Source organism: Saprolegnia parasitica (assembly GCF_000151545.1).
Source record: "Saprolegnia parasitica CBS 223.65 unplaced genomic scaffold supercont2.2, whole genome shotgun sequence".
Classification (NCBI taxonomy): Eukaryota; Oomycota; class Saprolegniomycetes; order Saprolegniales; family Saprolegniaceae; genus Saprolegnia; species Saprolegnia parasitica.
Window position 1 is genome coordinate 1,095,940 of NW_012156396.1, and position 20,966 is coordinate 1,116,905.

At 59.5% G+C, this 20,966-nt stretch overlaps 11 protein-coding genes across 11 annotated transcripts; 5 read left to right on the forward strand and 6 right to left on the reverse strand.

Annotated features, from left to right (window-relative positions):
* Positions 1–313: 313 nt before the first annotated feature.
* Positions 314–3,132, forward strand: SPRG_01013 (hypothetical protein; the record flags this gene model as incomplete). The annotated part of the gene is made up of 10 exons (XM_012339215.1): positions 314–526; positions 570–749; positions 803–1,498; positions 1,545–1,639; positions 1,688–1,893; positions 1,939–2,017; positions 2,064–2,260; positions 2,313–2,504; positions 2,556–2,741; positions 2,787–3,132. The coding sequence occupies 10 exons, from the start codon at positions 314–316 to the stop codon at positions 3,053–3,055; spliced, it is 2,313 nt and encodes a 770-aa protein (XP_012194605.1). The 3' UTR covers positions 3,056–3,132.
* On the reverse strand, positions 3,090–3,309 carry SPRG_01014 (hypothetical protein; the record flags this gene model as incomplete). The annotated part of the gene is made up of 2 exons (XM_012339216.1): positions 3,090–3,114; positions 3,152–3,309. The coding sequence occupies 2 exons, from the start codon at positions 3,307–3,309 to the stop codon at positions 3,090–3,092; spliced, it is 183 nt and encodes a 60-aa protein (XP_012194606.1).
* A 498-nt stretch (positions 3,310–3,807) lies between these two features.
* On the forward strand, positions 3,808–4,827 carry SPRG_01015 (phosphomannomutase; the record flags this gene model as incomplete). The annotated part of the gene is made up of 7 exons (XM_012339217.1): positions 3,808–3,876; positions 3,917–4,028; positions 4,080–4,144; positions 4,192–4,467; positions 4,515–4,538; positions 4,589–4,672; positions 4,720–4,827. The coding sequence occupies 7 exons, from the start codon at positions 3,808–3,810 to the stop codon at positions 4,825–4,827; spliced, it is 738 nt and encodes a 245-aa protein (XP_012194607.1).
* Positions 4,794–6,682, reverse strand: SPRG_01016 (hypothetical protein). Its single transcript, XM_012339218.1, has 3 exons — positions 5,928–6,682; positions 5,716–5,874; positions 4,794–5,664 (listed from the first exon to the last, which is right to left on the reverse strand). Exons 1-3 carry the CDS (start codon positions 6,666–6,668, stop codon positions 4,864–4,866), a joined length of 1,701 nt encoding a protein of 566 aa, XP_012194608.1. The 5' UTR covers positions 6,669–6,682; the 3' UTR covers positions 4,794–4,863.
* Positions 6,683–7,280: 598 nt separating this feature from the next.
* Positions 7,281–7,785, reverse strand: SPRG_01017 (30S ribosomal protein S26e). Its single transcript, XM_012339219.1, has one exon. It carries the CDS (start codon positions 7,744–7,746, stop codon positions 7,426–7,428), a length of 321 nt encoding a protein of 106 aa, XP_012194609.1. The 5' UTR covers positions 7,747–7,785; the 3' UTR covers positions 7,281–7,425.
* A 2,506-nt stretch (positions 7,786–10,291) lies between these two features.
* SPRG_01018 (hypothetical protein) lies at positions 10,292–11,370 on the reverse strand (the record flags this gene model as incomplete). The annotated part of the gene is made up of 2 exons (XM_012339220.1): positions 10,292–11,026; positions 11,071–11,370. The coding sequence occupies 2 exons, from the start codon at positions 11,368–11,370 to the stop codon at positions 10,292–10,294; spliced, it is 1,035 nt and encodes a 344-aa protein (XP_012194610.1).
* Positions 11,371–13,772: 2,402 nt separating this feature from the next.
* On the forward strand, positions 13,773–15,276 carry SPRG_01019 (seryl-tRNA synthetase). The gene is made up of 2 exons (XM_012339221.1): positions 13,773–14,569; positions 14,619–15,276. The coding sequence occupies exons 1-2, from the start codon at positions 13,816–13,818 to the stop codon at positions 15,236–15,238; spliced, it is 1,374 nt and encodes a 457-aa protein (XP_012194611.1). The 5' UTR covers positions 13,773–13,815; the 3' UTR covers positions 15,239–15,276.
* A 74-nt stretch (positions 15,277–15,350) lies between these two features.
* On the reverse strand, positions 15,351–16,252 carry SPRG_01020 (hypothetical protein). The gene has a single exon (XM_012339222.1). It carries the CDS (start codon positions 16,194–16,196, stop codon positions 15,420–15,422), a length of 777 nt encoding a protein of 258 aa, XP_012194612.1. The 5' UTR covers positions 16,197–16,252; the 3' UTR covers positions 15,351–15,419.
* A 557-nt stretch (positions 16,253–16,809) lies between these two features.
* On the forward strand, positions 16,810–17,246 carry SPRG_01021 (hypothetical protein). Its single transcript, XM_012339223.1, has 2 exons — positions 16,810–16,847; positions 16,898–17,246. The coding sequence occupies exons 1-2, from the start codon at positions 16,845–16,847 to the stop codon at positions 17,090–17,092; spliced, it is 198 nt and encodes a 65-aa protein (XP_012194613.1). The 5' UTR covers positions 16,810–16,844; the 3' UTR covers positions 17,093–17,246.
* Positions 17,241–18,910, reverse strand: SPRG_01022 (hypothetical protein; the record flags this gene model as incomplete). The annotated part of the gene is made up of 3 exons (XM_012339224.1): positions 17,948–18,910; positions 17,497–17,904; positions 17,241–17,450 (listed from the first exon to the last, which is right to left on the reverse strand). Exons 1-3 carry the CDS (start codon positions 18,836–18,838, stop codon positions 17,241–17,243), a joined length of 1,509 nt encoding a protein of 502 aa, XP_012194614.1. The 5' UTR covers positions 18,839–18,910.
* A 561-nt stretch (positions 18,911–19,471) lies between these two features.
* On the forward strand, positions 19,472–20,768 carry SPRG_01023 (hypothetical protein; the record flags this gene model as incomplete). Its single annotated transcript, XM_012339225.1, has 5 exons — positions 19,472–19,603; positions 19,650–19,751; positions 20,001–20,306; positions 20,357–20,468; positions 20,515–20,768. 5 exons carry the CDS (start codon positions 19,472–19,474, stop codon positions 20,766–20,768), a joined length of 906 nt encoding a protein of 301 aa, XP_012194615.1.
* Between the last annotated feature and the right edge of the window lie 198 nt (positions 20,769–20,966).

The following is a 20,966-nucleotide window of genomic DNA, read 5'->3' on the forward strand; positions in this document are numbered from 1 at the left end:
CTTCAAGCCGCTTGCGCTTGCGGTACCGTTCCTGGCGCTCGCGATTCCAGCGTCGTGTCTCTGCCTTTTGAGCGAGGAGGCGCTCGGCCTCGTCCACCGCCCGTTGCTTCTTGCGCTCACGGTACAGGCGCTGCCGCTCTCGATTCTGTCGTCGCGTCTCGGCCAGCTGCACCTCCAGCGCATCCTGCAGCGCTGCAACTGCAAGGCTCGTGGCAGCCTCGGCTGGCATCACGCAACTATTATAATAAAGGCGGGTATTTTAAATGGCCGCATTTTGGCCAATGGGACGCGTCGTTCGAAATTTGACACGACGATGGCAGCGCGAGGTCGATCCCGTGAGAAGCGGCGCCGGTCGCCGTCGCCCGATGGCTTTGGCCGCGTGAAGCGCGATGCGTCATCCGACCGCCCGCGCCGTCGGTCGCCGCCGCGGGAGGACAGTAGCATCCAAGACTTCCAAGCGCAACGCGCTACGCTGCCCGTGGGCAAGTACAAGGAGGCATTGCTCGACGCAATCGCTGCCAACCAGGTACGCCTCGCGCAGCTGCCTCATGGCTCTCAGCAGGCGTTAGATTATCGTGTGCATTGGCGAGACGGGCTCGGGCAAGACGACGCAGCTGCCGCAGTTCCTCTTGGAAGCGGGGTACGGCGCCACGAAGCGCATTGCCATTACCCAACCTCGGCGCGTCGCAACGACGGCCGTCGCCAAGCGCGTCGGCGAAGAGCTCGCCGCCTCCGGCCTCTCGCCCAAGGTAGACCTCGCTCGCCATTTCTCTTCTCGACGGATCGAATACATGCTGCGTAGGCGGTGGGGTATACCATTCGGTTTGACGACCAATGCACATCCGAGACCAAGATCAAGTTTATGACCGATGGCATCCTCGTGCGCGAGTGTCTTCAGGACCCGCTCTTGCAGCAGTACTCGATCATCATGCTTGACGAGGCGCATGAGCGAAGCATCCACACGGACATCCTCTTTGGCCTCCTCAAGTCGATCCTCTCGGCCCGCAGCGACCTCAAGCTCATTGTCACCTCGGCGACCTTGGACGATGAGCGCTTCGCAGCCTTCTTCAACGGCTGCCCCGTCTTTCGCGTGCCCGGGCGGTCGTTCCCGGTGGACATTTACCACTCGAAACAGCACCAAATCATGGGCAAAACCGGGCCTGTCTCGACGTACATCACGGCGGCCGTCGATGCGACGCTGCAGATCCACAGCAACGAGCCAGCGGGGCACATCCTCCTCTTCCTCACGGGCCAAAAGGAGATTGACGATGCGTGCAAGGAGCTCACAAAGCGGCTCCAACTGCTCCGCGACGCATCGCCCGACGTGGCTCGCTTCCACGTGCTGCCGCTCTACGGCGCCTTGTCGAGTGCCAAGCAGCGCCGCATCTTTGAGCCGTCGCGCGACCGCAAGATCATTGTGTGCACCAACATCGCCGAGACGTCGCTCACGGTCGACGGCGTCAAGTACGTCGTCGACGCGGGCTTTACCAAGCAAAAGGTTCCACCACGCTCAACGTGTCAATGTTTCAACATATCAACTGTAGGTCTACAACCCGGCACGTGGCCTCGAGTCCCTCGTTGTCGTGCCCGTCTCGCAAGTGTCTGCCCAGCAACGGGCCGGCCGTGCAGGCCGCACCAGGTACACCACAAAAGAGTTGGAAAGGACAGGCAATAGAACCCGATGTAGCGCGGGCAAATGCTACCGCCTCTACTCCAAGCAGTCGTACGAGTCGATGCTGCCCGAGACCGTGCCCGAGATCCAGCGCTCCAACTTGGCCAACACGATCTTGTACCTTAAAGTGCTCGGCATCGCCGACGTGGTTGGCTTCGACTATTTGGATCCGCCGGCCGAAGACGCGATCCTCGACGCCCTCCACCAGCTCTACATCCTAGGTACACTCGATTCGACATGCGCACTTGAGAGCACGCGATGTCTAGGCGCGTTGGACGACGACGGCAGCGTCACGGAGATTGGCAAGGACATGGCGCAATTTCCGCTCGAGCCGCGCTTGGCCCGGTACCATCGCAACCTTGAGACCTTGAGAGATTGATACGGTGGGTAGCGTGCTCCTCGAAGGCATCCAGCTCGACTGCGCGAACGAAGCGATGACGATCGTCGCCATGCTCTCCGTCGAGAACGTCTTTATGTTTCAAACCAACCGACACCGCGACGACCCCATGGCGGCGTCGCGTCGCCGCGCCATGGACCTCCTCGAGACCACGATCCATCCCCGAGGCGACCACCTAACCCTCCTCCAGCGTACTGGTCGTGATCGATGCCATCTCGCTCCTCACGATCTCGATGCGCGTAGTCTTCCAAGCGTGGGAGCACCTCCCGCCGTACGAGCAAGAAGCGTGGTGCCATGAGCGCCATTTGCACTGCCGCGCGTTCCGCACCGCCGCGTCGGTCCGGTCGCAGCTCCACGACTTGGTCGACAAGGTGCGTCGACGCCAGCAACCGCCGACAACGACGACGCCGACGCTCGACCGCGTCCGACAAGCCGGTACATTGTCCTCCTCGTCCATCGGCATCGTCATCTCGTATCCATGTGCAGTGACCGCGGGCTTCTTCATGCATGGGGCCCGCAAGTGCATCATGCACGCGATCTACCGCTGCCTGCACCATGGGTCGACCGAGGACACGACCGCAGAGCTCGTGCATATTCACCCGTCGTCGTCGCTGAGCGAGCGAGCGCCGCCCGAGTTTTGCATCTACCACGAGCTCGTGCACACCAGCCGCGGTAGGCGCCAGCAGATAATGATGCTTCGTCTTCAACGCATACTAGGCTACATGCGCCACGTGCTCGAGGTCGACGCGGCGTGGCTCGACATGTACAAACCGCCCAAGCAGCTCAAGCCCTCCGAGTGCTACCGCCTCACGCAGCGGGAGCCACCGGCCGCGCTCGTCGCCGCCGAGACGTCCGCCGCTGCCGCCGTCGACGTCGGCGACGCGCCGCGCTTCGTCAAGGTCGAGCTCGTCAAGGTCACGGACGACGCCGTCTCGGCGGCACGCGCGCGGTACCTCGCCCGAAAGCAGCAGCAGCATCGCAAGTAGCGTCGGTGTTACTTTTTTACAAAGATCTTGTGCGTCACAAGTTTCCACGCGGGCTGGCCCTTGTACAGCATCGGGCGCGCAAAGACGGTCGCGCACCGAGGGCACGTGCCCATGGGCTCGTTTGGCGGGAGGTAGCTCTTGAGGATGCGCTCGGGCAGCAGCTTGACGAGCGACGACGTCCCGCTCCCGCGCTTGCCGTAGTCGACGAGCTTGGTCTTGCAGCCGTTGCAAAACACGGTCCAGTTGCGGTACATTTTTGCTCGTGGCCCACACCCCACCCCTGCCAAAAAAAACAAAAAAACAAGGACGGGGTGGGGGCCCTATGCACCCGCGCGATCCACCCCGCAGGACTGCAATGCACAGAGGCCATGGACTCCGTGCAGCGCGCTCGTGCTGTCCAAGGCTCATGGTGACACTGCAGTTGCGATCGCGCGCCAAGTCGACGTCGATGCTATCCTGTATTCGCATGAGATTCCTTGTTGCTCGCCCGGAATGCAGATTATGTAGCGCCGTCGCGCGAAGCCAGCCACGTGGCTAGTCGTCCGCCTTGCTCCTTGCTCGCAGCACACCTGGGCTCGGTCGCAAGCTTCTTCTTGCGGCGATCTGACCGCGCGTCGAAGCCGAGCGATCCGATGAATCCAGTGGCCACGTCATCCAGATCGAGCCCGAGCCCTAGGACTCGCTCAAGTACGAGGCTCATTCAAGTGCGGGTTACACCGTGAGCAACCAGGGGTCACTTTCATTTCGCCACCATGGCCAAAGCTAACGCCCGGATCCTCGCCCTCTTCGACGTCGATGGCACGCTCACGGCCGCCCGCAAGGTAGACCTCCGACATGCATACCATGCTAAGCAGTCATCAGGTGGTCACGCCGGAGGTGACGGCCCGCATCGCCAAGCTCAAGTCGCAGATCACGATCGGCGTCGTCGGTGGCTCGGACCTCGTCAAGCAAAAGGAGCAGCTCGGCGAGAACGGTAGTAGACTCATCGCCATGGATGGATGATGATAGTAAGCTCATGCGCAAGCTAGTGACGGAAGCGTTCGACTACAGCTTCTCGGCTACCACAACGGCAAGCTCATCAACAAGACGGTACACGCCTCGCGATCGCCGCCATCTCACTCACATCCTCCTTGCAGAGCTTGAAGGAATTCCTTGGCAACGACAAGCTCAACAAGTTTATCAACTTTACGCTGCTCTACATTGCGAACCTCGACATCCCGATCAAGCGTGGCACGTTCATCGAGTTCCGCCAGGGCATGCTCAACGTGTCGCCGATCGGCCGCAACTGCTCGCAGGAAGAGCGCGACGACTTTGAGCAGTACGACCACATCCACCAGGTCCGGTCGAAGATGGTCAACGTGCTCCGCACGCAATTCCCCGAGTACAACCTTACGTACTCGATTGGCGGCCAGGTACGCTCGTCCTCTCTTCGCACGACGACGTCCTCATCCCTCTTTAGATCTCGTTTGACGTCTTCCCCGTCGTACGCTGCCGCCTCTCGAATAGCCAACGCTCATGCGGAATGCGTGCTAGGGCTGGGACAAGACGTACTGCCTCCGCTTCTTGAGCGCGTCGGACTATGACGAGATCCACTTTTTCGGCGACAAGACCCACCTCGTACGCAGCAGATTTCGCACAAGGTCTCATGTCCATGCGTCGTCTAGGGCGGCAACGACTACGAGATCTTTGTCCATGACCGCACGATCGGCCACGCAGTCAAGAGCCCCGCCGACACGCTGCGCTTGCTCGACGAGCTCTTCCCGTTGAAGTAAACTTATAGCATTACAATACTACAACTGGTATAATCCCTACTCTGGTAACAGCGTATCACTTCCAAAGTTGGCCATCGGGTCCTCGCGCTTGTTCTTCTCGAGGCGGTAGACCTCCATGTCTTCCGCGCTCACGTCGTCGTGGTGCATCGACGTGTACTTGCGCTTCTTGGAGTCGTTGTCGTCCTCGGCCTTCTTGGCCTTCTTGGCCTTGGCCCTCGCCTTCTTGAGCTTCTCGTCGTCGAGCGTCGGGGCCGTGTTCTCGCCGTAGAGCTCACTGCGCGCCGTCAGGGCAAAGGTCGACTCCTTCGTCGACGGCACGAGCATCTCGCGCGCCTGGACCGGCACTTGCTCTTGGGCGGCCGCCGCGATCGCCGACGCCATCGCAGCCGCCTTGCCCTCGTCGCCCGTGCAGTACGACTTGCGCACCTTGGAGTGGCAGCACGCAAAGCCCCACGCACGCGCCGCCTTGTCGTACCACGAGCCCCAGATCTGTGTATGGTTGTTCTCATAGATGTCTTCCATGTACTTGGACTTGACAGGTGCCTTCTCGATGCCCTTGACGACGCGGCCGTCGCGCGAGTACTCGACGTACGCCTCGGTGGACGCGAGGAGGAGCTCCTTTGGCGGCGCCTTGGTTTGCTCGCCGTACTTGTCGATGATGGCCTTGCGCTTCTCGGCCTCGAGCGCCGCCTTCTTGGCTTCGTACTGCTGTCGCATGAACTCGGCTGCACTCGGCGTCGCCTGCGGGTGCAAGTGGCCCTCGGCAACGACGCCATGCTCGGTGGCTTCCCACGCAAACATTTGCGTCTTCGCGAGCTTGACCGCGTCGCCGGAATGCTATACCACGACGCATGAGGCGGGTGGAATGACATGCGTGGAGCAACGTACGCGAATAAAGTTGTCGCCCATAAAGGCCGCGTCTTCGGCGCTCAAGTCAGGATTCGGGTTGTCTCGCATCGAGCGCGTCTTGGGGTCGTAGTAGGCCGAGTTTGGGTTCAAGTTGCGGAGGTACTTGGCCGTGTCTTCTCGAATGCGCAAGTTTCGGGCCTGCAAAAGCGTGCATTGCAGAAAGGTAGACACATGGGCGATAGGTCGTGTACCGTGATCTTCATCTCTGCACCACCGACACCGCCTTGACGCGAGACGCGCTTGGCAATGACGCGGCCGCCCTCCTTGTCAACGAATTCCTCGTCCTCGGAGCCTTCGCCGTCCGAATCCGAGTCCGAGTCGGACGTTGTCTTCGTCTTGCTGCCCTTCTGACCATCGTCGTCCTTGAACTCTTCGTTCATCTCTTCGATGCGCTTTTGTTTGCGCGCTTCCTCCATCTTCTCGAAGCGCGCGATCGTCGCTTGGTGCTCGTCGTTGTCGTAGCCGAGCCACGCGTCGCGCTTGGCGTCGAACGTGAGCTTGCCATACTGCCCCGAGCGCACGTCAATGATGACTTCGTCGGGCGCAATGTCCTTGTTGGTCTTCCACGCGCCCACCTTGCGCGGCCGCTCGACGCACTCCTTGGCGTTGTGCGTCATGGCGCCGCAGTTGGTGCACGCGCCCTTCTGGAACTTCCGGCGCGTCGTCGTCTGCTTGAATGCACGGACGTTGAGCTGGTCGGCCTCCTGCATCGAGAGCACTTGGTCCTTCTTCGGGTTGATCTGATGCGTCAGCGACGGGCCCGACGACCCGAGGTACCAGGGCCGCTTCGAGATGTAGTCGGGGTTGTGAGGGTTGATGAGGTTGCCGTCGGCGTCCTTCTCGGGCGGGAGCGTCCCATTCTTCCGCGCCTCGTCGATCTCCTTCTTCTTGCGGAAGTCCGACGCGGACATGCGATCGCCCGAGCTGTTCATGGCCCTTGGTGCAGTCCCAATTCAATGTGCCTACTCGAAGAAAAGCCCATGTCCTAATTAGGATCCTAGAAGTCGGACTTTTGCTGGCCGAACCGCCCAACCTCGCATCGCCCAGCTCGAGTTGCTACCGGTGCATTCGCGCATGCATAGTAGACCTGGCAACGGCCAGTTTGTGTTGTGCGGGGAGGATGAGGTCGCTGTACTACGAAGCTCGTTGGTGTCGGCTAGCGAGCGCATCACGGCCTCCAACACTTGGCCCCAACATGGCTCGCACGCTGCTTGTTGCTGTAGCCACGCTCAGGGTGATAGTTTGGTGCATGCTGGGCTGCTTTCGAGGCCCACGAACTACGGTGCCATGAGAAGGCGACATGTTGTAGGGATCCCTCCATGCACGCAGACCCGCGGACCATGATGGTACCGCAAAGCTGGTTTATTACGACGTCGTGGACACCAACGAGTTGATATCGCTACAGACTGATGCGGCCCATGAGCTCACGCCATGGGGCAGACTGTAGCCCTCGACTGCAGCGCTTGCGAGCCCACATGAGACGTGCTGTCGCGGGTCCTGAAGTCATGGACGTCGTAAAGCACCCAAAGGGGCCAAGACGCGAGTCGTGATCAGGAGAAAAGCCTTCGATTGTTATATTAAGCCGAGCGAGGTGCCCGAGCTACATAGGACCTCGTAGCAAGATGGGAGCGTACCACACGTGATGTTGCGCAAGACAGCAGCAAGCCAATACGCCAAACCTTGCTAGATTTAGACGCGCTTAGGGCGGAAACGGGCCGGCGGCTCACGGTTCTTGCGGCCATCGACCGAGCGGACGCGGACGATGCGCTGGTGGATCGCGGCTTCGATCGAGTAGTAGTTCTTGATGTAGATCTTGGGGAGAGCGTACGACTCGTAGACCGAGGCTTCCTTCAAGTCACGCATGGCCGAGGCATCGACCATGTTGCGGACGACGAAGCGCTTGATGGCCTTGTCCTTGGGGATGAGCTTGGCCGTCGAGACGCAGTGGACGCGCTTGACGTGGCCACGACCCTTCTTGTTTCTACCGTGGTTGCGACGCTTCACAGTCATGCTTGTAGCTTTTCTCGAAAATGAGACTCCGCCGAAATGGCGATGCAAACAAGCGCCCACCAGCCACCAAGGCCACCACATACAAATTCCTAGATAAACACCGCCGCGGTACCCCTATCCCTCGTTGCTCCATTTCATTGGTGCACAGCCCAAACGCGCCCGATTCGCTGCGCAGCAGCCAATCCGCGCGCGACCTTTATCCGGATATCCGGATAGCGTGGCGCCAACGCCGACCAGGGGTGCCACGTCCGCGGATGTGTTGTGCGGCGTTGACGTCGGGCGCAGCGTCGAGGCCGCACCACAGCGGTCATTGCGAGTCCTCGCAGGTGGCTTCACTCGTATGCTTTTGGATGGCGGCCACTCAGATTGAGGTCTCAGTGCTGCCATTCGTCGTGCTGCGAGTCTGCACTGCAACGGCACGATATGGCGACGTGGCGTATCCAGCGACATTGAGTATAGCCAACGTACATCGGGTCGTTTGTTGTGAGCGCGACAAGTCATGAGTTAAGCATCGTGTCTGGAGGTTGGAGAGACTGCTGCCACGCTCCTGAGCGAATAAAGCAGCAGTGAACTCTCGATGTTCGATTGAGCTCGATCACCGCCACGACGCACGAGCATCACCAGCATTGCAGAGTATCGGTTGTGGGTTGCTGAACGCTCTGCGGTGCAATCGTGCAACTTTTCCCTTGGTCGTAGTCGACTCGAAGACGGTGTGATTGATTCGTTGGCGGACGCTAAGAAACTCTGTGCTTAACTCGAGCTCTGTCGAGGTTTGACTGAGCATGACTAGAACGAGTCGTCGAAGAGGGCTGCGCGGAAGATCAAGTAGTTCGACTTAGTTGGACCTTACAGAAGTTGTAAGAGCGAGGGTGCATTCCGAAATGTACCTCGTGCCAAGAGACAAGACTCTCCACGTGCTCACATACCGTGATTGAAGCAGCGCGGAGGCGTCCCCTCCGTAGACGTCGCCAGAAGGTAGTAGCAAGGGCTTGCTAGTACCGGGCAAGACGACGTGCCGGCGTCGGTTTTGCCAAGCTGTGCGATTTCCGCTAACACCCACGAATTCTTGTATCGGTGACGGGTTTCGTCGCAAGTGATTCTCTCGCAGTAGTATATTTTGTGCCATGCTCCGTTCATTCAGCTTCAATTCGATGATCATATGATTGACCCTTGCGTTCGAGCACGCCCAAATCGCTCTGCGGTTCTTCGTGAGTGCGCATGCGGCTCTGCCAGAAGCATTGGCCAGCAAGACGATGCACTCGCCGAATCAACGCTTTGAGAAACAATTTCGTACTAGTACCCGGTACTTGTATGCAGGGTGGCCCTGCCGACAAAAGTTCTGGAGAGCTCGACCCCGGGTTTGGCCGAGCGGCCGCAGGGTAGACGCAAGTGCACGACACCAGTTCTCACCCCAGTGCACCAATACACGGCTGAATACACGGTGGTGTTACGGTGGACAGAATGAAGCTTGCTGCGTCGTTCTGTGTGTCGCCCATCGCGTGATGCACCAAGGTAGAAAAAGTCCCTCGAGCTCAGGCGCCTCGACAAAAACACGCAAGCCAATCCATCGCCTAAACCACGATGCAACATGAATGCCATTCGACCCCGCAAGCTCTCGACGCAATCCTGCATCCGAGCACCTACGTCACTTGTCTTGCCGGCTACGGAGCTACTTGAGGGGCGGCTTCTTTCTGTACCTGGTAGTCGGCTCGAGCAACCTCGCAGAATTAACCTTGCGGCTGTCGTGAAGTCGTCGACGTGCTGCTCCCCCGTACGAGCTTGCAGTGGGCATAGACAGGCACGAGACACCGTCGTGAGTGATTGGACGACGAACGAATGCCAACGCTTGGGAGGAAGCACCGGCGCGAGCGAGGATGTTTAGCCCTACCCCTTAAACGGAGGGGAGCAGGCTAGGCTCCAAGTAGCAAGGTTGCGAGAAAGGGCTTTGATGGGTGGCGTGGACGGCGACGACAGACGACAGAAAAAAGTATCTCGTTTCGCCATCGAGGGAATACACGGTAGGAAGAGTGGATTGGCGACAGTCAGTTGGAACAACACCCAGCGCGGGAGGAGTAGCTATCGCCGCCGGCTGCGATCGTGCGGTCCCTGGCTGCGTTCGAATCATTTTGCAGGCGTGGTTGATCGTGCGCGATGTATATGCTGCAAGGGTGGTCAAGTGGTCGTGTAGGAGGAGTAGCGGCATCGCCTGTCGGGACCAGCCACCATTCGTGTGGTCGCACGGCGAGCTTCGATTACGCAGCCTCGATGTGGGACTACATTCCCGAAGCTTGCGTCGCGCCACCCAGCGAACTGACGTGGCACCGCGCTGGTTGACCAGCTGCGCGGATCGTCCCACGCCCACGTATGTGGGCAGGCACGTGCGCATCGGTGGCCAGTGCGGCGAGAATGCCGACCAGGGCGAAGATGGGCACGGCAGGGTTGCATAAAAGCTTGTTCGATCGCGCCCGTTGCCGTTGTCGCAGTCGACTCTCGCATATCGTCAAAATTCCAGTTCGATTCAATTAAATAATATACAACAAAGAGTCTAGATCGTGGCAGCGTAGTGGTAACCCATGCCATTGACAGGCACGAACTGCTGGCGCATGTACTGGTCGCTGCCCGACTCAAAAGCCGACGGGTCGTTGTAGGGCAGGAGGTCGACCCAGTTCATGTCGTTGTCGTCCCATTCGCCACCCGAGTGCGTGCTCGTGAGGCTCGTGACCGAGTCGCGGATGTTCTCGAGGTCGCTGTCGGCGATCCAGTCGAGCTCGTCGTGCATTGCCGTGAGGTCTTCGGCCATGACGCGTTGCGGCGCTGGCTGCTTCTTGCCCATGACGCGCGTCAAGTGCTTGTTCTCGTACGGCGACGCGTAGCAGTCCATCGACGCCTTCTGGCCCATGACCGCGGCCTTTTGCTTGTGGAGGCTCATCGAGTTGAAGGACGAGTCGAGGCTGCCGTTCGTGATGACGAGGTGCTCCTTCTTGATCGCGACAGGCGAGTCGCACGAGTAGTAGCCGGTCGGTGTGCTGCAGCCGCTGCTCGGCGTGCGCGGAAGGCGGTGCGCCGAGTTCTTGCGCGAGAGCACCTTCTCTTCGTGGTTGTGGTGGTGGTGGTGGTCGTCGTCGGCCGCGAGCGCCTCCTTCTGCGAGCTCATGCTCTTCTTGCGCGTAATGAGCGTGCTCCGGTACGGCTCGTGGCGCGTAAAGTACTCGTTGCTGAACGTGCACACGTTGGCGCGGCTCTTGGTCCACTTTTTAAAGTTGAAGTAGTTGAGCTGGCGCTGGAACGACGTGTATTTTTGTGCTTGAAGTACTTGGGCAGCACCGTGTTCATCATCTCGTCCATGTCGTGGATCTCAAAGGCCGTGCCGTCCTTGGACCAGCGCAGCACTTCGGGGTTTTCGCGCTCGAGCATGTTGCGCAAATTGCGCAAGAACGGTGCCATCTCGCGCGACTTGCGCGACTCGGACGGCGACTCGTCGCCCGACATGCCCGAGTCGACGGCCTCGGACGGCGTCGGCGTGCCCGGCATGCACTGGTACATGTGCTGCTGCATGTAGTTGGCGTGGTGCGACGACGGCAGCTGGATGTGGAGCTGGTATGGCGACGACGACGACGACTGCATGGCAAGAGGCAAAATGGAAAATGGCAATCTGCTCGGCGAACGAGATGATGCAGCGCTTTCCCGCAATGGCACCCGATGGCATTAAAATCCATTGGTTTTTTATTGTCCCCACGGCCGTCGAGGCCCATGTGATACTTGAAATCGTATACGATCGCCGTATCAGTTTTGGGCCATCATTAAAATATTATCGGCGTTTTCAATGGTATCCTCCCATGCATTTTATTACGACATACGCGACCGAGTTGAAGCGCAAGCGGCCACAAAGGTGCTACTCATGCTTCGTACCGAGACGCTGGCGTGCTCAAGGAGTCACTAGCCTCTGCAGCGCTACTGTATTACGGCCACGGCCGAGGGCCGATATCGGAATCGGATATACAACGCAAATTGGTGCCATGTGGCTCGCTTGCCTGGTGCGAAATCAACAGGCGTCGCCTCGATCTCGGGCGGACAAGCTGGGCGGACGTAGCTAGGTGTATGTGGTCAGCGCCTACCCCCTGGGTGTCACTCAAGAACGAACGAGCTACTATCCGTTTCATTTGAAGTGGCCGGGAAAACCAGGCATCTCACCCGTCGCGTGGCGCCGCCACGTGTAGCCTCTCTGCGGCACACGTCTGATCCACGACTACTTAAGGCGTTGCCGAAACCTGCAGTGGCGCAGATCGTGGCCGGAGATGCCGACGTGCACAGCCTCGTATGGGATGGGATGGCACTGCAGCGAGGCGTTTCAGACCAAGCGCGGTGTCGCTGTGTGGGACACGTCGAAACGTGCGGCCCTTGCGTCTCCGGTGTCGTCACATTGAACGAAAGCTAAAAGACGGCCGAGGGATGGCCGCGACTCGCGTGCATTTGTTGCGTCGTAGACATCGTCGGCTTACCCGTTCGCAGCTGACGAGCTCTTAAAGGCGTGTTCGATTTTACCAGTTGCGGGAATCTCGCTATACGTCCTATTCAGGACATATGGTTGCACTTGCGGATCGCTAGTCCACACTCCTACCGGTACCTCCGCACGCTTTGTGGACGGCACACACTTGACGAATGAGAATGAGTTGCCTGCCGGTACGACAATTTTTAAATATTTATAGTTTTATGTTGCGCAACGTTCTAGATCTTCCGTTTATGCACTGTACTTTGCGACAGAGATACCACCTTGTAACTAGGGGATCAACGCGAGATCGCGTGAGAACGCCCGCGGCCGCTCACCGCAATGGTAGTAGCATCGGATCGTATACGATGGGATGATGGTGGTCTCGGAGGAAGCTGCGGATCCGCTCGCAAACACACGCGTACGTAGACATCACGTACCAATCTTTTAGCGTCAAGGAAGAAGATCGCACGAGGTGATGGCGATCGGCGCCTGCGATTACGGTGGACACGACGTGGTGTTTTTAAAGCACCGCCCAACCTCCTTTGTTTGCCGTGTGGCGCTATACCACAACACGTGCAGATTCCTCGCCGAATCTAGTCCGACGGGCGTGCGAGGTCCGCCCACTTGCATTCAAGTTGGAGCAGGCTTTGCAAGCGTGAACATAAATCCTACTGCTGCAAGCTACCTCGCTTCGCCTTTTACTGTATGGCGCATGCTCGGACCTGCGACTCGACCTGCTGCGTCCGCCCCGATTAGGCGCATGAATCGTATTACATATCTGCGAAATACGCTGCGAAACCAGGGTTGCTTTGAACCTACCAACGCGATCTTTCAAGAAGTGATAGAAGATCGCGTGGAGGTTGTGTGCGTGATGCTGCGCGCAGCGACATGGCTAAAAGTGAAATCCTACCAACTTAACATTCCTCGTCTATGCTCCGACCTCTGGCGCCACCATGATGTCGCCGCGCAACATATAACCCCGCCTTTACACTTGCTCGCGACGGACCAGCCCACGCCAGCGGTATCGTCACTGGCCCCTTTCTTCCTCCCGAACCACTGCGTCTAGTGTAAGATCGCAAGGCGCTCATTGGCTCCTCAGCATGCTGCACTGTGATTGGCGCACATCCCAATCAAACATCAAATCACTGGATGCATCTCACTGGCGTTGCCTCCCAACGAACTCCCACGGCCTTCCCAACGGACTCCCACGGCCTTCCCAACGGGCAGGCGGCCACTTTGCACTACGAACCAAACATCTCGTACTACAGTAAAGCCCGACTGGATTAGTCGACATGGAATCCTTTTAGTTGATAGCAAACGTACTACGTAGTCATTCTGAAGTACGTGCGAATACGTGCTTCTTGCGGCGTGCCGGCGGACGACATGCCGTACACTCGCAGAGCCGGCCACCGCGAACCGCGAGAGGGCCACAGGAAGTCTCTGCGGGCGGGCCGATGTCGATGGGCGCGCCGTGTGATTGGCTATTTTTAACGAGCTGTGATTGGTTGAAATCCTGGGGTTTTCGCTGGCGTGGAGTCGGGTGCCAGTCTTGTAGTCGCTTCCTTCCATCTAGCCCCATCATGCCCATTGACATCAACCAACTCCGCGTCGAGCGCGGTGGCAACCCCGACATCGTCCGCGAGAGCCAGAAGAAGCGCTTCGCGAGCGTCGACCTCGTGGACCAGGTCATCGCCCTCGATGAGGAGTGGCGCAAGAAGAACGGCGAGTGGGAGACGATGAAGATGAACATCAACGCTCTCCAGGCGCAGATCAAGGACCTCGTCAAGGCCAAGAAGCAGGACGAGGCCCAGCCGCTCATCCAGAAGCGCAAGGACATGGCGGCCTCGGAGCCGGCAGCCAAGGCCGAGGCCGACGCCATCAAGGTCGTCGTCGATCGCGAGCTCAGCAAGATTGGCAACCTCGTCGACCCGTCGGTGCCCGTCTCGCAGAACGAAGATGACAACGAAGTTGTTGCTACGTGGGGTGCGTGCCGCCCCCACGACGATGCGCTCCACTACCACCACGAAGTGCTCCACCGCATTGACGGCTACGAGCCGGAGAAGGGCGTCGCTGTCGCGGGCCACCGCGCGTACTTCCTCAAGGGCTACGGTGTCATGCTCAACCAGGCGTTGATCATGTACGGCCAGGCGTTCCTTATGAAGCGCAAGTACACGCTGCTCCAGCCCCCGTACTTTATGAACAAGGAAGTCATGGCCGGCGTCGCGCAGCTCTCGGAGTTTGACGAAGCCCTGTACAAGGTCACGGGCGCCGATCCCTCGGATGAGAAGTACCTCATCGCGACGTCGGAGCAGCCCATGTGCGGCTTCCACAAGGGTATGTCCTACATGTGGCATCATCCAACGAGGCTAACATGCGCACTTAGATGAATGGATCACCGAGTCGTCGCTCCCGATCCGGTATGCTGGTTCGTCGACGTGCTTCCGCAAGGAAGCGGGGTCGCACGGCAAGGACACGTGGGGTATCTTCCGCGTGCACCAGTTCGAGAAGGTCGAGCAGTTTGTCTTGTGCGAGCCGGAGAAGTCGGAAGAGATGCTCCAGGAGATGATCTCGACCGCCGAGGCGTTCTACCAGTCGCTCGGCCTCCCGTACCGCGTCATCAACATCGTCTCGGGCGAGCTCAACAACGCCGCGACCAAGAAGTATGACTTGGAAGCGTGGTTCCCGGCGTACGCCGAGTTCCGTGAGCTTGTCTCGGCCTCCAACTGCACCGACTACCAGGCGCGTGCGATGGAGATCCGTTGCGGCGGCAAGAAGATGAACCAGACCGAAAAGAAGTACGTGCATTTGCTCAACGCGACGCTCTGCGCGACGACGCGCACGATCTGCTGCATCTTGGAGAACAACCAGACGCCTGAGGGTGTCCGCGTCCCGGACGTGCTCGTCCCCTTCATGGGCGGCGTGACCTTCCTCCCGTTCGTCCAGGACGCCAAGGTCAACCACCAGGCCGTTAAGATGCAAAAGGCGGCTGCCAAGAAGAAGTAACTTGTACCTGCAATACCACGCCTCGTCTTCTCCCTGTACTTAGTATGTCATGTGTGTGCATGGGACCAACCAAAGTGTAGTCGTAGTCGAGACGACGTTGACGGCAAGGACAACAACAATGCATGGTCGTTGGCTCCGATTTATATATTTGGGACGCGCGGTTCTATCTCGTCGACGACGCTTAGTACAACATTTCTTCCTTGATCGTCTTGGGGTCGACCTTGGGCACGAGGTCCGAGTCGGGGCGCATCTTGAAGCCGGCCGGCGGGTGCTCCCACTTGAGCGTCGTCTTGCCCTGCGGGCCTTCGCACGAGAGCTGGCCGTTCATCGGGAGCGAGCCCCACTTGTTCATGGCCGGCGCCTTGCCCGCCTTACACGCGTCGAGGAGCTCGCGCGTCGTCTGCGGCGTCAAGTTTTCGTAAAAGTCGTCGTTGATCTGCACCATGGGCGCGTTGGCGCACGCGCCGAGGCACTCGACTTCGCGGAGCGTAAAGAGCTCGTCGGCCGTCGTCTCGCCCTCCTTGATGCCGAGGTGCGACTCGATCGTCTTCTTGATCTCTTCCGAGCCGCAAATCATGCACGGCGTCGTGCCGCAGAGCTGGATAAAGTACTTGCCGACCTTCTCGCGGTTGAACATGGTGTAGAACGTCGCGACCTCGTACACCTGGATGGGCTTGACCTCCGTGATGCGCGCGACCTTGTTCATGGCCGCGAGCGGGAGCCACCCGCCGTGCTGGCGCTGGGCGAGGTCGAGCAGCGGGATGATCGCCGACGCCTTGTAGTTCTCCGGGTACCGCGACAGGATCGCGTGGACCTTGACGTAGTTCTCCTCGCTAAAGTCGAACGGCGTCTCCTTCGTGTTGTCGGGCGTGTCCCGGTGCTGCGAGATGGCGCCGCCGCTCATCGCGCGGGCCGTCGGCGCCCGGCGCGCGACAGAAGCTACGAGGCGCGACAACATTTTTCCCGACCAGTCAAGAGGACAATGCCACCCGTCGCCACCGCAAACACAAACCTCTCAGACTCGATAGGTGCAGCCAGAGGCAAGTGCGACATTCAATGTCACAGGTTTTTCAGCGCCGGCTAGTTGCACCCAGATGGCCAGCGGGCGCGGGCCGGCCGCAGCGAAGCCCAACGAAGCCTTCGCCCATGGACCTCCAAACCGTCAAGAGGCACGCATGCGCGAGGGTGCGGAGCGGTACATGTGCACACAGCATATACGCTGACGCGACACCCTAGCAAGAGCCATGGGAAAGGCGACAGCGCCGCGTGAAAAAGGCGGGAAATGCATTTTGCCCTTGACGGCAACAGCACTGCAAGTATAAAGCGTCTGCGCAGGACTGAGCCGCGCCGACCGAGGACGTGGCGAACGAAGACTTGGGAAGATCGCTTGTCGTCTTGAATGGACGAGGAGCGCAACGGACGCTAGCATGGAGTGCACTGGGCCGGGGGCGGCTATTTCGAGCAGTGCGTTTTTGTGCGTCCGCGCGCTGGGTTGCGTGGGATTAGCCAATACAAACCCCGAGTGTGTCCGAGAGCGCACTTAAGTGGGCCGGCCCCACTGACTGGTTGCATTTTTGTTTGGCTGCGAACGAAGACGACAAGCACCATGGTAGAAGAGTCTAGCGCACGAAGGAGACGCTCATGGTCCGCATGATGTAGGCTGGCGAAGATCCCGTTGACATCTACCCGGAAATCCGCAAGGGCTGCGAGTCCAAGTGCGCGCCGGTCGTCAAGGAGTACAACGCGTGCCTGGACCGCGTCGCTGGCAAGGGCGGCTGCGACGGCCAGTACTTTGACCTGTTGAAGTGCGTCGACAAGTGCGCTGCGCCGCAGATCTTCAAGCACTTGAAATAGACAACAACCCCAGATAGATAGTGCGGGATAAGCGGCTCAAGCTAATGCGACCGCGAGATCTCCCGGGCTCGTAATTTGCGTGTGCTACTCCGACGCCCACCGCTTCGCAAAGCATTCTCGCATCGATATGAACATGCATGCAATTCGCTTAACAACAGGCAAAAGCGGCTTCTAGAATCGACCAGATCTCGTCGACGGCTTCGAGGCCAATCGAGATGCGGATGAGGTCGCGGGGCACGCCGCAGGATTCGACGTAGTCGAGCTCGTCGTAGTGCGCGAGGAGCGTATACGGGCACGAGAGCGTAAAGTTGGTGCCCAAGCTCGGGCCCTTTGCAAACGTCAGCGCGTCGTAGAACGCCTACCCGTCCATGAGCTCTGAGGTTTACATGCTAATGTCTCTGTACCTTGGCGGCCGCTTGGCCTCCGTGCAGCACGACCGAGAGGAGCGGGCCGTGCGCGTCGGTCGCCGCCGCTGCCAAGTTGAAGTGCTCGTACGCCAATGTGTCGACGTACTTGGGGTAGAAGATACGCTCGACTTTCGGGTGCGACTCGAGCCGCGACGCCACGGACGCTGCGGTTGCATTCACACGCGTAAGCCGCGCCGCGAGGTCGTCCGAGTCGTGAAGGAGCGCGGCCGCGTCGTCTTCAAAGAGAAAGCTATCGCCGGCCAGCGCTCCGAGAAGCGTGTCGAGAAGGGGCGATGACGGGTTGGCAACCAGCGAGCCGCCCATGACCGTGCCCGTTCCGCTAAAGATCTTGGTCAGGCTGGTGGCGACGAGGTCTGCCGCGTGGCCGTTCGTTTCGCGCAACACCTAAGCACGTGTGAAGACGCGGAGAGTTCGCATCGGAACGTACGTTGACGTTGTACGAGCCGACCGTGTCGTCGACGACGAGCAGCGTGTTGTGCCGGTGCGCAATGGCGGCGAGGCGCGGTAAATCGGTGCTGTGGAGCAACGGGTTGCTCGGGAACTCGGTGAAGATCGCATGCATGTGGTCGATCGCATCGATGGCGTCGAGGTCGGCCGCGTCGCCGCGCGGGAAGAATAGGACGTCGCCCGTGCTCCACTCGGATCGCCGCAGCATTTTGAGCGTATCGAGGTACGGGAACCCGACGAGAATCGTCTTGCCGGGCAGGTGGCCGCGGAGTTTCTGGACGAGCCGAAAGGCGGCAAAGATGGACGCCATGCCGGACGGGTACAAATTGACGTGGTCGCTCGGGACGTCGTAGAGGCTACCGATGCGGTCACGCAGCAACGCATGCGTCGGCGTGCCATCCATACGAGACGGCGAGGGCGTGCCATTCGACACTGCGTTCAAGACGTGCTCGGCGAGGCGCGACGACGTGATCTCACCGCTGTGTTGCCAAAAGGCCTTGAAGCAAGCGGCTGCGATCGTAGGGAGCACGATCGCGTGGGCGTCGCATGCGTGCAGTGGGACGATGTCGATGGCGGCGTCCGGGAAGCTGCGGTGGAGGAAGGCCTCGCAGCGCTTGGCGACCGCTTGCGTCGGGAGGACGCGGGCCGTCTGCGACTCATTGTCGACGTACTTGGTGCACCAGCCATTGAGATCCTTGACGTACCCATGGTAGACGAAGCGCGGGTACCCGCTGCGCAGCGACGCATGGAGCTCCGGGCAGCCCTGCTCGTAGCGCTCGACGTGGCTCCACTTGGGCATCGAGACCGAGACCGCGTGGACGTCGTCGGGCAGCGGCTCGCCGAGGGCCGCGTTCAAGCACGCTGGAACCATGGGTCGAGAGAATCGAATGTGATGTCGCAATCGGACCTCTCCCAAAAACCGATCTCCGTGGGTGTCTTCAACCCGAATAATCTTGTAGCACCCTTGGCTTCTTTTCGTACGTACCGTACATTCCAATCTACTTGTTGTCAGTATAAAGAATGATCGTATCGTACATTGGATTGGACGATGTACGATCTCGGTGGTCTCTGCGCTGTGATTGGCTGGAATCCATGATGGGCATCCGGATACACGTGGCAGCAGCCACAGAACCCACCCGCAAGGCGGCGCGTTTGAGCGGCTGTGGACAGAAGAGAAGCGCTTTTTGAAGTAGACTGCGCATAGAAATGACCACGAGTAGCTTGGCGAAGACGCTTCGGCGCAACCAGTTGACCATCCTGCGCTGCGGAACGCTTGGGTTGAATCCTTCAAATATATGGATATGACACGACGCCTGCCCGTCAGAAAATCTGTCCTACCAAGGGCAAGTTGAGCCTACTTCGGTGACGTACCGAACGTGGTCAAGTAGGTCGTATGTATGTTTGCTCACGCTATTCGTCTGATACAAGTAGTCCGAGAGGAATCTCAACCCGAATATATGGATGCTGCCGGTGTTGACAATCGACTCGCGGTATTTATAGCAAAATGGACGCGAGCACCAAGGTGATGGTTCAGAGCGCGGCGCTGCAGTCGCGGACGACAGTTCCTGTGGCGCGTCACTTTGACGCTGTCTCGACTCACTACCGCTACATGGATGCTGACGCGACAGCCAAAGACGTACCGTCGCCAAGCTGCTTTGACGAGTGTGACGACGATCGGTTAGGGCGAGGACCGAGCCCGGATCATTCGCGAGCTCAAGGCAAAACGATCCAAGGCCAAAGGCGCCGGCACGAAAACAGCGTTTGAAGCTGCTCTGGAAGTCCATGTACGTCCTACGAGGCAGTGCGGCTCCGTGTCTAACACTTCAGGCAGGGCCACCGACGACCCGTGATGCGCGCACCGCCGCCCGCACGGCCACCGACTAACCAAGCACCGACTGTTGAGAGCCCTATCGAGCAGATGAAGCGCGATATCGACAAGCGTGCGTCACCAACCGCGGCGCTCATGAAGAAGATTGCTGCCTTTAAAGCTGTAGCACCTGCCATCGCCTTCAAGTATTTATATAAGTTCTTAGGCTCAAGAGCGAGACTTGGCAGTGGTCGAGCGTCTCATCCAGGAGAAGAACGCCGCCGAGGCCAAAGCCAAACAGCTCGAAGCGCTGTTGTGGGAGCAGCCGGCCAAAGTGCATCCAACGCCCCAATCGTCGCGGCCAAAGGCGACCAAGAAGCGCGACCTTGTCATTGACGCCGGCGAGTCGTTCTTCAACGACATCCACGGCGACGAGTCGGCGCCACCCGATTTTGACATAGCGGGGCCGCGAACCGCGAGTTCGATCGAGGACGAGCCGCCTGGGTTCGACGACATCGTCGAAGAGCCCGAGGTACATTCCTACCTGCAATTTGAATCGTGAACGTAGCATCACCTGCGTAGCCGTGCGCAAGTCCGACAAGCAGCGCTAGCACCAAGCGCCGAGAACGCCACGCAGCTAACCCCGCGTCGGACGACGATGCACCGCCAAGCACGTGGGCGACCCGCATCTCGAGTACTATGCTCATGCTGCGTGGCGACGGATCCCTGAACGTGTGTAGGCGTCCACTCTTCGTTCTTGTCGGAGGAGACTGCGAGTTCCAACCGGAAGCGGCACGGCTCGTTCTTTGAAGCGTACGACGCGCAATGCAGCGAGCGACTCATTCAAATACGTGTAACAGGAAGGAGCGAGCGCAGCAAGAAGAGGCCGCGCGCGCCGCCGACGCGCGCGCCAAGCTCGAGCGCGCCAAGCACGCAACACCGTTTACGGGTGCGCGGTCGCGTCCGAGATGTCGGAAAACGCATGTGCACGTAGGTCTGCTGGAGAACGAGGCCAAGACGCGCGAACGCAAGCACCAGCGCCTTCAGAAAGTACAAGAAGCGGCGAGCCGCGAGTATCAACCTTTCAAGGCGCGCGATCCACCCGTGTTTGAGCCGACCGACGCCGACGTGGCCGAGCTCGCGCGGCAGAAGCGCGTTGCCGAACGCGCCGCCGCGCTTTTGGCGCAGAGCC